The sequence below is a fragment of the Hyperolius riggenbachi genome, chromosome 11 (assembly GCF_040937935.1).
Source record: "Hyperolius riggenbachi isolate aHypRig1 chromosome 11, aHypRig1.pri, whole genome shotgun sequence".
In the NCBI taxonomy this organism is placed as follows: domain Eukaryota; kingdom Metazoa; phylum Chordata; class Amphibia; order Anura; family Hyperoliidae; genus Hyperolius; species Hyperolius riggenbachi.
In genome coordinates, this window is record NC_090656.1 from 82,347,717 (window position 1) to 82,362,672 (window position 14,956).

Consider the following 14,956-nt stretch of genomic DNA (forward strand, 5'->3'; position numbering starts at 1 on the left):
GAATCATGCCCAATGTGCTCAGTGAAACAGCAAGAACTGGTACCATAGGATCTTGGGTGGAGATCCAGATATAAGATCAATTCATAATTTTCAATATTATTATCATTTATTTATATAGCACCAACATCTTCTGTAGCACTGTACATAGTAGAAAACACACAATAGTGAGCCTAGATACATTAGCAGGTCAACACATTGTACAATCAGGACATCCAGCAACACAAGTGCAAATACATACATTTAATGTGCAGTTTGAAACATCACCAATACTGGAACATGTTCATTTGATAAAATACAACAGAAACAAGAAACACTATGGGGAGGTCCCAGCCCCTATGAGCTTAGATTTAGATGATAATGGGAATGAGATACTAGGGGAGGAGGCAAAGGGGCTAGCAGTTGAGGCAATGAACCTCAAATTCTAGCTATAACAAAATATAAGCTTGTCAAAAGAGGTGTGTGTTATGGGTGCATTAAGAGATTTCCAGGCTTGGAGCATGTCAGACAGGCCGTAGGAGTGAGTTACAAAGGAGATGTGAGAGCAAGCTAGATGAGAAAAGGGTTTTATGGGATTAGCAAAAGTTCTTGGAGGGATATTATCTGGAGATTAAAGAGCAGGGCCGGGCCGAGGCAGAGGCGAGAGAGGCTCCAGCCTCAGGGCGCAGTGTAGGAGGGGGCGCACAACTCATGTGCAACTACATGTCAGTGACTGCAAGCCAGATAACTAGAGATTAAGGTGTTGGGGGCCCTGGGGTGCCGCTTAGTCTAATAGCAATCAGTGTGTGACGGCTGGGGTGGGAGGGATGGAGGGGCGCACTTTGGTGTCTTAGCCTTGGTTGCTGGAGGGCCTTGTCCCAGCTCTATTAAAGAGGAACTGTCATGAAAATTTTCAAATTTAAAACACATACAAATAATAAGTACGTTTCTTCCAGAGTAAAATGAGCCATAAATTACTTTTCTCCTATGTTACTGTCACTTACAGTCGGTAGTAGAAATCTGACATTACCGACAGATTTTGGACTAGCCCATCTTCTCATAGGGGGTTCTCAGGGTTTTCTTTATTTTTAAAAGCACTTAGTGAATGGCAGTTGCTCCGTCCAACTGCCAAAATAGCGTGCAGCGAACAGGTAGGCTGGTCAGCATCTTTGTATAAATCTTTTACAGGGAATGTCTTAAAGAATAAAGGCCTTGCTGAGAATCCCCCATGAAGAGGTGGACTAGCCCAAAACCTGTTGGTAATGTCAGGTTTCTACTACTTACTGTAAGTGACAGCACACTAGGAGAAAAGTAATTTATGGCTCATTTTACTCTGGAAGAAAAGTACTTCTTATTTGTATGTGTTTAAAATGTTAAGATTTTCGCGACAGTCCTCTTTAATGAAGAAATGTATGGAGAGGACAGTTTAAAGGACATCCGAGGTGGAAATAAACTGATGAGATGAACAATTGTATCTATCCTCCTAAAAATGACTTTTTAAAACATCATGGTTTTATTTTAAATTTAAATCTACTTTTTAAGTTATTACTGTTTCATTGTCTCTGCTCAATGACACATTCATTGAGTATGCCAGAGCTATATCTATGAACTATTGACTTTGTTATCTCTTTCCTGCTCTCAGAAGCCATTTACTGCCAGGAAAATGTTTTATGGACATAATTCCTCATCATTGAGGGTTACGCTATAGCCCCGACCCAGTCCCTACCTCAACAGAAACTGCAACTTGCATACCTGATGTTTAACTATTTCAAGCACAGAAAGAAAAAAAGTAATGCAGCATAATTTTTTGTGTGGTTGGCACTGAACATACACATGTCTATCTCATTATGTCACATGTCACTTTGGATGTCCTTTAAGTAAAGCTTTGTGTTAGGAGTTTGAACTGGATCCTTTAAGTAACCAGCAGCCAATGAAGGGATTGCGTCCCATGTCCGTCGGGGCAGCCGTTGGACGGGAGCAGGACAGACAGGGGGCCGGGCGGCTGGGTGCATGCGGCGGGCGTTCGTGCAGGCGCGGTGAATGTGCTGCAGTGGCGACGGTCACGGGAGGATGGGTGGGAAGGCGGAGGAGAGGGGTTTAAACACAGACCTAGAGCCCGTTTTTAAACGGGCTTAGGTCTACTAGTATGATATATTTAACTGACATTTTTTTGTCGTAACAACCAACGATTTATACAGGAAAATCATGACGATTAACAAGGTTGCCCAAACTTCCGCACCCCACTGTATATATGATATTATGCTGTATCATGGATATTCATACATTTAAAACAGACTGGCACCTCTTTAGTCGGCACCTCTTTAGTCCCTACTGAACTCTGCTGCTGGTCTCACCCACCTCTCCTTCCACACCTCTGAGGCCACCCCTCTCTGCCAATCCCTCCATTGGCTGCCCAAACTTTCGCACCCCACTGTACATATATATGCTTTTTATGACTATCAATGATATAGCAGCATAATATTAAATGGCATGTACATTAACTGGTGCTTTAGGACATTAGATAAGGAACCAGGCAGTAGATTAGTACATAGCTATGTCTCCATAGGCACAGCATACAAATATCCACACCAAACCAATAGATAGTAGATAACCAACACTTAACCACTTGCACAGAAAAAAATCATATACTGTAGTTAACATGCAGCGCAATACAATGACTTCTGGTTGTGTACATACTGATAAGCAAATTACTGACACCTGTAAGATGAAAAGTGATCATTCGCATAGCAATTATGAGGATTATGTATGTGCTTCAGGGGCCTATTTAACTTCTAAGTTTGGAAGAAAAAGTTCAAATGCCAGACTACAATAAAACTGATGTTTTGAGTCATACCACTGGTGAAACTACCATTGAGCAGCCCTGTAGCTGGGGAAGGGGGGCGGGGTACCCTGGGGTATAAATTGTCTGCACTTCCCCTCATACACAGGTCTTCATACACAGACCCCCCTTCCCTACCAGTAGTTGCCACCTCTCCTAGCTTGAAGATTATGCACAGCAGATGGGCTATCTACTTGCTGGGTATCTTCTCTTCAAGTGTCCACACAGGGCAATGTGTCCACATGGGGCTGCAGACTAAGTTGAAGTAAAAAACAAATCCAGGACAGGAGCATGAATAAATGCTGGCCATAGTTTTTACTGGAGGGGAGGGTGGATTAGATATAATGACCACTATTGTCATAGGTAAACTGGTGGGGAATGTGCTGGACACTTTTGTCATGGGGGAGGGGAAAATGTGTTGGTCACAATTGTAAAGAAGATGGTGGGAAGATGTTGCATTCACAATTATTATGGGGGGTGTGGGGGGGTGATGTATGCCACACTTATTATAGAGGTAGGGTAGTGGTGGGAAGGGGGGAAGGAAGAAACTGGTGCAACACTTGTTACTGTTTGTGAGGAATGGTGGCTACACTTGATATGGGGAAGCGGAAGGGTCAGTGTGGTCATATTTATTAGCCTCTATACGACCGCATCATGCCAATTGGCATGAATGCGGTGGCTCCCCCAGGGCCGACTAACGGCGATTGGCGTCAAGTCCTGGGGGCGTGTTTTGCAGGAGATCGTGCGCGCCAATGCGCGTGCATCTCCACTTGAATGACGGAGCTCCGCTCTGTCATCAGTCTACTAGAGGTGATCCACTAGGAGACTGTTAGACAGCGAAACTGCCATCTATTTACATTGTCCAGTGCTGTAATCTAAGGCAGCGATGTACTGGGGACAGCCGTGTCACTCGGCTGTCCCCTCTGGAGGCACAGGAGCGATCGGCTGTCATAGGTTGATGCCTATGATGGCTGATTGCGGTGATTGGCTGGAGGGGGGAGGGAGGGAGGGAGGGAGGGAGGGGGGGGATCACTTGTGTACTAAGTTTTACGGCCCTGCAGCGAGCCCTTAAAGCTGCAGTGGCCTAAATTGTAAAAAAATAGCCTGGTCACTAGGGGCATGTAAGCATGTGGTGCTGAAGAGGTTAAGGGAGGGACAATGTTAGCTATACTTGTTATAGGAGAAAACAGTGGTAATAATAGCTGCACTTTTATTACCCCAGGCGTGTCCATGTTGGAGGGTGGAAGGGGGTGGTTATTATTACAACATGGGAGGGCCCATCAATGTTACGCTTCGAGGCCCTGTGGTTTGCAATGCCGCATCTGGAAAACTTACCGTTGTAATGTTTTACTTTGGTTACCGGGCTGATATGCTGAGATTTTTGGTTATGTAGCATCTTCAGCACACACCTCGGAACAAGCATGTACACAGTATAAGCAGACTTGAATTAGAGCTGCACCTGATATGCTTACTCAGTGATTCAGAAAGTATTAGATACAGAATATTACAACATCCAGCCTAGACAAGTATTATTTTCAAAATTGAATAAAGATGGCAGCTTCCATATTACACTACACTTTAAGATTTTCTGTAAGTTCACCACGGTAATGTGCCACCTGAGCTGTAGAGAACATATTCCAACATGTGTGGACAGGGCCAGATTTACAGCTCAGGAGCCTATAGGCACATAAGCTCTGGTGCCCTAAACCCTGCCCCTTAACACAGGACACACCTCCTCAAGCCACACCCTCTGGCCAGCCTGATGCTCACCATTAAAAAGTAACTGTCAGGCTGCAAAAGCTAATTTAAACCTCTATTCTCCTGTGTTAAACAGTTTAGAAGGTAGCCAAAAAGGCAATACTGAAGTTAAAAATCTCTCTAAGGCCCAGTGCACACCGAGCGGTTTTTGAAGCGATCCGCCGGCCGCATCCGCCTATAAAAACGCTTGGCTAATGTATTGCAATGGGATGGTGCACACCGGCGGTTTGAGGTTTTTGCCAAGCCGCAAACGCGCCTCCTGCTGCGCGTTTGCGGTTTTCGGAAGCGTTTCAACCTCAATGTAAAGTATAGGAAAAACGCAAACCGCTCTAAAAAACGCTACTTCAGAGCGGTTTGCCAGGCATTTTTGTTACAGAAGCTGTTCAGTAACAGCTTTTACTGTAACAATATGTGTAATCTGCTACACAAAAACGCACCCAAAACCGCTAGGTATGTTTAGAAAACCTCTCTAAACATACCTAGAATCGCTCTGAAATCAGCTCCCAAAACCGCTAGCGTATTGCGGATCTGCTAGCGGTTTTGGTGTGCACTGGGCCTAAGGCCTGGTGCACACCAAAGGAGTTTTTCTGAGCATTTTGAGTTTTTAAATCTGCTGCTAATGTTATCCTATGTGTCTGTGCACACTGGAGCAATGAGGTTTTGTAAAAAAACCCATAGCATTACATTGGGAAGAGCTTTTGAAACCTCTAAAAGCTCTTCCCAATGTAATACTATGGGGTTTTTTACAAAACCTCATTGCTCCAGTGTGCACAGACACATAGGATAACATTAGCAGCAGATTTAAAGACTCAAAACGCTCAGAAAAACTCCTCTGGTGTGCACCAGGCTTTACTTTGATTTTTGATGAACAGCAAGGCTCGTTATTCCCAAGCTCCTAAGGAGGCCGGCAGGACGCATAACAGATACTGCAAAGCATTCTGGGGCTGCTTCTTCTCTCCACTGCACTACCTTGGCCCTCCCCTTCATTTCCCTATCCTGCCCTAAGGCTGCTTTCACAGTGAGAAGTTACAGGCTCATGTTACAGCAGCTTGTAACTTGCAGCCCAGCTAAAATCAATGTGCTGTTCACAGGGCACATGTTCCGTTAGAGTATACTGCATGAGTCCGCTATTGTTCCTAGCCACATGGCTAATAAATATTCACTGCACAGTAGTGTTTTCTGGATCATGAACCATTAGGATCTTTGATCCTGATCTTTTTTTGTGAATCAAATCATCAGGAAGCAAGGTAAGGGAGGATATTACATCACAATTGGCTTCATACAAGACAGACAAACATGGAACCTGCCATGAGCTGTCAGGAGCATCATTCTCTGCAAATACTATATAAAAATTCTGTGAAATCCAAACGTGGACAGTGAAATGCATATGTAATGTAAGTACAGCCAATATTTAGCTACTGATATATGTGTTTTTTTTTTCTCTGAGACCCTATAACTAACAGCTCCTCTTTAAACAGTGCCGCCCTTTACCCCTCCCCTAATAGATAGCCAGATGTGCCCAATTTACCCTCTTCGCCCAACCAGTACAAATTAGCCTCCCCTCTCCAGGGAGGGAGAGAAGGAGAGCACCTTGGCGGCCAGTGAGCCGCCTTTCACACATGGGCCGCCTATAGGCACGAGCCTACAGTGCCTATTGGTGAATTCGACCCTGGGTGTGGAGTTCTAAGACCACAATCCACAAATATGTAAGAGATCACCTTTGTTTAGGCAACACTTGCGCTACAAATGTGCTATCTCTGTAGTACTAGTATTGGTGGATTAATATGTTTCTTATCTTTACTAATTACAGGCTGCTCTTAATATGCTCACTCGATGCCAATCAGTGGGTTATCAGAAAGACGGAATACTGTGCACTGCTCTTCACCCAGGATGGGTACAAACAGATCTAGGTGGCCCACAGGTGAGTATGGTGGCAGTGTGCTCTTTAACTCAAAAAAGCAGCACTTAAATGAAGTTAAATATATACATATTTAAGTAAGAATATAATAGCTATAAGGGCTAGTAAATGTATTTGTGTCCAACAAAGCAGAGCGTTCCCAATCAATTACCTGATCAAACTGATCACATGCTTCTGCATGAGTTGTGCTACTCACCAGAAACTCTACTTACACTAAGTGTAACCTTTTTTATGTGCAATCTAAAGCAAGAAAAAGCCTTACAATTCTTTTAGCTGATCAAACTCACACCAGCAATTCCATTTATAGGTTTTCCATATGGAAGTACTGCAATGCATGTATTGTACACAGCAAGAGATAGGTAGTGTGGTGCTCCCAAACCTGTTAAAGTGCCTGGCATCAGTGCTGCTCGGATACCCCTTTTCAAAATCCGGATCCGATTCGGATCCGGATACCCAGATATCCGATCCGGGTCGGATATCCGAGTTCAAAATTTTGTGATCCGAATCAGATATCCAACCTCAGTATCTGGGGTATCCGGGCGGATTCGGATATCCGGATAGCAAAACCGGAAGTGGCCTTTAAATTGCTTCTAAAACATTTTTTTAGGGTAAATGAGGCATGTAGCATCATGGTTTTTTTTAAAGGGAAACACTAATTGATTATGTGGGGACTTAAAATCCACCCCCCCCCCAAAAAAAACCCCCTGTCAATTAACATCAGGACTAGGTTCCAGACAGCGGTTGTGCAGCCCACATTGTGTCCAAAGTCCAACCGCACAACTGGGACATGACAGTTTTTAGGCCGGACACCTCCAAAAAAATTACACGTCAAATTGTGTTCAGATAATCACTAAGGCACCTAGTGTTGGTACCTCGGCACAGGTAAAACATTAAAAAGGAGAGTTTCCAGGAAGCGGTCATACTGCTGCAGTTAGGGCCTCCCTACAACTTGGACAGCACAGACACCTCCAACAAAATTACACAGCAATTGTGTTCAGGCCTCCAGCAGCAGGAGGCCTGGACTGTGCACAGCACACACACAGACACAGGACCTAACTAGCAGATGCTGCAGCTTAAAGTCTGACTGACTAACAAATTACACAGGCTAGCTAACTACAACACAATATAACAGTAGTGTAGTGAAGGTGTTTCCACTCAAAAACGCTGGGTTTCACAGTGTGATAATGCACTTGCTTAGCCAAACAGCACTGGAGTGTCTCTCAGTGTGCAGTCACACGCAAGGACGATTTTTCATCATGGCCCCCCTCCTTATATACAGGAGGGACTGGCCAAGGTTCCCCTCTGTGATTGGTTGCTTGGGCTTAGGCTGGGAGCCCTCTGATTGGCTCAATGACGTCATGGACATCATCTCCATGGTTACAGTGTCTCAAGATTCGGATATCCGTGGATAGCCGCATTGCCTGCCAACTTTCCGCGGTTTGCTATCCGGATTTGGGCCCAGGTATCCGGAATCCGAATCGGATAGCTGAAAAAAGTTCGGATATCCGGGTTACCCGGATATCCGGAATATGGATGAGCAGCACTGCCTGGCATGTAACCCAACAAAACAAGTACCGGTAATCATATGCAATAAGAAATAATGACCTTCAAACTGTTCAAATGTTTTAAAATGAAACTTCAGTTCACTAGATTGCAGGGGTGTAGCTACAAATCACAGCCCTCCCCTTTCCTCCCATTGTTCACACCCCTTTCCTCTTCCCGCTTGGTGACACCAACAGTGTATAGACTCATCTGCTAGGTTGGTATGTCAAATGTTGCCATCATGATATCCCCACTCAGAGCAAGGGAGCACACACACACACACACACACACACACACACACACACACACACACACACACACACACACACGGCCCCCTCCTCATTTCTGGCTAGAGGGTATTGGATGTCATGTGGGTGCTGAATGCAGATGCTGGGTGCCATGTGGGTTCTGGGTGTGGGTGGGTATCGAGTGTCATGCGGGTGTTGATTACAGGTACTTAGTGCCATGTGAGATCTGGGTGCATGTACTGGATGTCATGTGGGTGCTGGGTGTGCGTATTGGGTGTGACATGGGTGCGAATACTTTTCTACTGGGTGTTGGCTATGGGTGGGTTTTGGCTATAAGATGGGTTTTGAATGTGGAGGCTGTGTGGAGGTGTGAGGACTGGGTTCAATGTCAGGCCTGGGTGCAGGTAGTTGTGGTCATGTGAGTGTAAGTACCGGATGCCAGCTATCGGGGGAAGGGGTGGATGTTGGGAGAAGTAGAGGTCAGTGTGGGTGCTGCAGGAAGGGGAAGTCATTGGGGGTGCTTGGGGAGGGAGAGGTCAGTTTAGGTGCTAAAGGAGGTCACTATGGGTGCTGCTGGGGACAGGAAGGGTACTGCTGGGGACAGGAAGGGTGCTGCTGGGGAGGGAAAAGTCAATGTAGGTGCTGGGGGAGGGAGGGGTCAGTGTGGGTGCTGGGGAAGGCAGGATCACTGCAGTGCTAATGCTGGGGAGGTAGAGGTCGGTATGGGTCCTAGGTGGAGGGAAAGGTCCCTGTGTGTACAAGGTTGAGGGAGAGGTCACTGGGGATGCTGGGGGAGGGAAAGGTCACTGCTGTCATACAGACACTGTCTTACCTGCTCTCACACAGCTGCGGGGATGGTTACACTAGGATTCCTGTATGGCACCGCTTTATTCAAAAGGGTCTCAGATGAGGAGGAGCTTCCTGTGGGCGGGGATTCCCATGAGAAGGGGCAGAGCTTAACGCCGCTGGAGGAGGAGCTTTGTTTTTACAGCCAAAGGGGCCTTTTTATGGGAATTTAAAGAGGGGGTGCTTGGGCACCCAGAGCCCCCCTCTGTATGTACACACACACACACACTCTCAGAGTCATTTTTGAATTTTTGTAGTGCTCTTAAAGGGGAATGGAATGGCAAATTGAAAACTCTTGTATCTATTGCTAGGTACAAGCGTTGTTAGTGTAACTAACAGTTTTCCAACCATTTTTTTTCTTAAATAGATACATTTATCCATTATCTTTGTCCATGTCCAGCACCTGTATACCGGAAGATGCCATGCTACAGGAAGGTCTCCTCTTCTTACAGTTCACTCCACAAGCCTCCCCCCTTGTAGTGTTGCTTTGCCATGGCAACGGATGACGTGCCATTTAGAAATGCACCCAAACTGCACAGTTTTCCACTGACCCAATACCGCTATCAATCACAGTGACTTTAGCGGCATCGGGCGGGTGGAAAGCCGTGTAGTTTGGGTCCATTTCCGAAAGACGTATCAGCTTTTACCACCGCAACGGATCTTTATGGGCGAATAGGTGGGTGGTGTGTGCTGTAAGAAGAAAGCTTCTTGTAACTCTGCACCTTCCTATACAGGCGCTGGACATGGACACAGGTAATGTATAAATGTCTATATTTAATAAAAATATAAAAGTAGGGGACAACTATGTTACACTAACTGCTCTTGTCCGCTTCTATACTTTTTACTGCCTGAGGCAAACTTGTAAGGAATATGCGCACCCCCGTCCTGATTTGGAATGATCACACATTGCCCGACAATTTACTCTCATTAATTTATTCTTCTCACATGACTGACATGCTGCAGCTCAACACAATAGCACACTGGCTGGCTGTGAGTGTGTGACAAACAAACTGCTCACTATCGGCCACTCAATTCCTCCTCAGTCAGGACAGCAGTGCCACCTCCTCCCTCCTGCTGTGCAATTCAAATGAAACACTGCTGCTCTCCTGTCTCCTCCCTCATCACTCACTGTCAGACTCCCCACCCAGCGCAACAAGCTGCTTTTCCCCAATGATGACCTCTTCACCTTCCTTGCTTTCCTCTTGCTTCCTTTCCTACCCTGACTGCATGCAATACAAACATGCTGCCCCTGTAATCTCTGCGCCTGATGCAAATGTTTCACCTTGCTTCACAAGAGAACTGGCCCTGCTTGCACCTAGCACTTGGTACAAGAGTTTTCTATTTGCAGTTCCTACCCACTTTAATGCGGAACAGAAATGTGTTGATAACAGGTTAGTATTTATGAAAGCTCAACTCCAAGGACAAATGTTTTCTTTGTCCTCTGCAGGAACTCAGTGACAGAGCTTCTTTTATCCAGACAGGAGCTCGCCGAATAGCTGCCTGGGATAACTCTAAGATATGAGCTTGGTCAGAAGCCCAATCTCAAACCATTTCCTGTAACCTTGCATTCCAGTTACAATAGTGAACACAGAGATGCCCTAGATGCCTTTATCTATAAATAAATAAGGCCTGTTTCAGACAGACAACTGAACTGCGCACCTCCAGAGCAGTTCAACATCTTCTCTGCCGCCCACCAGTGCAATTTGGGCGCAATTAAAATGCAGCTGAATGGCTGCAGTTGAAAAACCATGTGTGTCAAGTGCTGACATGCCGTAGATGATGTTAATCTATGGAGGGGTACCTGACCTGTCAAGCTAACAAGTGCCCGTCCGGTGCAGTAGAGCAGCTGACAGGCGGTAAATTCACCCAAGATTAGGACCTAAGATATGGCATTGGCTTGGTAAACGATCAGCCAAATACATTCATATATTCACACTTTTCCAGTTATAACTGGGTTCAAGTTTAACAGAGAATAAAGTCATGCAGCTGGGTGAAAGGTGCACACGATATAGTCATCCTCACAGATATTTCAGTGCAAGCCTTACTTCATGTTCTCACTTCTCATAAACAGTCTGATTCATCAACACCAGTGTACAAAAAAAAGATACCAAATTGAAGCAAAGGCAATCAACCAAAATTGTTTTCCCCAGTAAGCCTCCAGGAAAGGAAATTTTTTTTTAACAATAAACAGGAAAGGTAAAATTTTAGAACAGGAAACATCAGGTAGATGGTTCATTGTCATCATCTCCATTATGCCCTGGTTGCCTTTTTCCTGTAATGAACAATTCTGACACTAGAACACAGAATAAATGGCACTGTGAAAGTCCTCTACAACCAACTATAAAAATCCAACTCATGCAACCAGGAAGACTCTGTCCTGTAAAGGTACATAAAGCCTTCTCCATTACATGACATCAGTCTTCCATGAGGTTGAAGATGACAAAGAGGAGGACATACAAAGATGCTGGTGTGAGGAGGATGGATGAAAATGATGTGTGTAGTGGAGACGTGAGATGTGAGGACAGATATTTGTCTTTCATTGCCTGGAATGAGTTTTTTGGGTGACAGTGTACCCTGTGTAAAGGTGGACCCCTATGTCGGTGTGTACCTATGGTCAGTACATATGGTCTCGCTGATCAGTCAGTTGGGCATTCGTTGAGCCAAATGACAGTTCACCCTGTGCCACTGAAAGTCGCTATAAACGTAATCTATGGCTGAGCCCAGGTCAGGCGCAGTGAGCGCGCACCCAAATGAGCTGCTTCGTATGTCGGCTTCTTCCTCTTCTTCAGCAATCAGCCATGTTGGGCAGTCCTCAACCAACTGCTAGTGAAGACTTCTACTCACCTTCCTCCAGAATATGAAATCAGTTGGCGTGTTCCCTACCCCTAACATAAACCTATCATTTATACTGATGGTCTGCTGCACAGGTATACATGTCACATGAACATCCAATTAAAATTGCATATAAAAACCTTGCGCTGCCTTACAGTCCACTAGAAAGAAATCTGTATAATTGCAACCAAAAGGTCTTGCAATCAGGTCTTCCAAATTCACCTAAAAAAACATAAAAAGTTCATCGCATAGACCATATAGTCCAAGGAACTCTGCACCATCAATGATCCCCAGAGTAGTTTACTTATATCATAACCACAGCAATCGTGCTTCACCACCATTAGGGGCCGCTCTCACCTTCTGTTGTCGCTGCCCTGACCCACAGACATGAACCTCAGCTTGACAGCATTAACCTCTGGCACTCTGCCTAGACCCACAGACAGCATTCAAAGCATGTGTGCAAAGTCCTGGTTTGGATGTCAGCCACTGGGTTATACTCTCTAACTTCTCCCATTATAAATCACTCCATTACACAAAACCATCCACTGTAAACTGGATAAGATCCACATAGCTTTAAACCGTTTATTCAATGGTATAAAAAAGGTAGTACTACTCACAACCAGTGAAGATGAAAAGGCATGTAAAATTGTGGACCTCTCCTCCACGCACTAAAACCTCTCCTGCCTGTTTAGCCACGCCCTAAGCGTTTAATCATAGGACTCATCAGGGGCTCTGCTGCTTCATATGTCGGCTTCTTCCTCTTCACCAATCAGCCATGTTGGACAGTCCTCAACCAACTGCTAGTGAAGACTTCTGCCACCTTCCTCCAGAATAGGCTTCTCAGCAGAAAGTTTAATAGCCTTTCTGTATTGGGGTTGTTGAAAACTGTCACCTCAAACAATCACAAATTACAGTTTTGGGCAACAGAATCCTACCAAGTGTGCTTAGTGTTGTATTATAGGAGTATGATCATTGCTAACCGCAAGGAGGTGGATATTTTTTCCAAAATGCATGGAGGATATTCTAAAATGGCCACAGAAAAATTAAAGGAAACCTGAAGAACCTGAAAAAAGAGCTTCACTTACCTGGGGCTTCTGCCAGACCCCTGCAGCCACCCTGTGCCTGTACCATTACTAAACGATTCTCCGGTCCCCCGCCGCGGTTCACTTTCACTTTCTTCTGTAGCCGTCCACTGCACCTGTGCCTCCTCGTTTGTGCTCCCATCACCGGGAGTGTCCAGCGCAGGAGCAGTAGCGATTTTCCCATACTGCGCCTGCGAAGGACGCTCCCACCAATGGGAGCACAAATGAGGATGAGAACGAAACTGAGCCACGGTGGGGGACCGGAGGATCGTTTAGTAACAGTGTGGGCACAGGGCAGCTGCAGAAGGCTTTTTTTTTTTAGGTACTTCAGGTCCACTTTGAGTTAGTAACAGTTAAAGGGTGGTTAATGAGATGTTAATGTTGGTGTGTATGCAAATTGCTTGCAATCATATGTAGCTTGGAACTGGACCAATCAAACTCACTTCCTACTAATTGGTTCAGTTTAAAGCATCATACAATTTGCGAGCAAACCAGAATTATTTGCAACTCAGTGACCATCTGTACTATTAGCGCTGCTTGAAAACACAAAGCTCAGCTGCACACACTTGCATCATGGACTGGGGAGTGACTGAAAGCACAAAAGAGGTGTGCCAGGTTTAGCAGCATTGCCCAAGATAATCTGTGGTTATCTGTGTTTAGATTGGAAGCAGACCAAGTACAGAACATATGTCTTCTAACCTTCTTGTAGCTCCCAGTGGCTTTCGGGTGCCTGTGCACGACTCCAGGTGTGTCACATGAGCGGACTCAGATCAGGTGACATGCTGGGAGCCGTACATGGAGGACGCCGGAAAGCCGTTAGGAGCTACAGGAAGATTAAAAGACTGCACTGGTGGCTCGGTAAGGAGGAACAGAGGTTTGTGCTTTTTTCTGCCAGTTGCTCAAGTAACTGGCAAGCACATGTATCCGGCATCAGCTGATCCCCGCCAGTGCTGGATACTGGGGACTAGTGATGATCTCTGGATTAAATCCGAATGGGTTTCATTCAGATTTCATCCTCCTAATTAGTGCACCTGAGCGGCTTGGTGAGGGGGGGGGGGGGGTGTTAAACTTACCCAGCAGCAGTCTTCTTTAATCCGTCCCACGCTGCGTTCCAAGCTGCATAACGTGACTACTAAGCTTCCTCCTTAAACCCGGAAGGAGGAAGTGTTTGTAGTCACATGACCGCAGCTTGGAATGCAGCCTGGGACGCGCCGTGGGACGAATTAAGGAAGAAGGCTGCTGGGTAAGTTTAACCCTCCCTCGCCCACCCGCTCAGCTGCAGTAATTAGGAGGATGAAATTCGAATGAAACCCATTTGGATTTCATCCGGAGATCATCACTACTGGGGACTCTGCTGTATGAATAACACCAATTTAATTTTCTCCACTTCTTCTTTTCAGGCACCTCTTACAGTTGAGAAAAGCGTAAATGGAATAGTTAAGGTTCTAAACAATCTCTCAGAGAAAGATTCTGGAATTCTGGTGGACTGGGAAGGAAACACGATCCCCTGGTGAAATAGGATTCTAGATTACAGCGGTATTTGTCTGTACCTCTTCTCTTGACATCTATCTCCTGTTATGTAACTTTGTATTGATGAATAAATGTTTTACAATGACTTACAGTATCTAATAAATTCCTTGATGGTCTCTCATGTTTGATTAATAAAGCTGTATACAGTCCAATGAATTATGACAACACTAACTATATACGCTATGCAAAACTTGGCTGAGGTGGACATTTGTGGCTGCCACAGCCGAGAACTGAGTTTGTGCACAAGTGTCCCCCAAGTTCGATTAAAGTTCTGGAATGCTGAAATTGGTATGTGTTAGTAACAAAACAATAACAACAATAACATTTCTGTAGCGCTTTTCTCCCATAGGATTTAAAGCGCTTAGGCTCTCTCAGATTCAGTAAT

General features: G+C 45.3%; 1 protein-coding gene across 1 annotated transcript in view; it reads left to right on the plus strand.

Annotated features, from left to right (window-relative positions):
* The window catches only part of LOC137539245 (C-signal-like), a 35,896-nt gene extending 21,209 nt beyond the window's left edge, over positions 1-14,687 (plus strand). The window contains exons 5-6 of the mRNA XM_068261790.1: positions 6,384-6,494; positions 14,442-14,687. Coding sequence (XP_068117891.1) covers positions 6,384-6,494; positions 14,442-14,555 — 225 coding nt within the window. The 3' untranslated portion in view covers positions 14,556-14,687. The remainder of the gene's footprint in view (positions 1-6,383; positions 6,495-14,441) is intronic.
* The last annotated feature ends 269 nt before the right edge of the window (positions 14,688-14,956 follow it).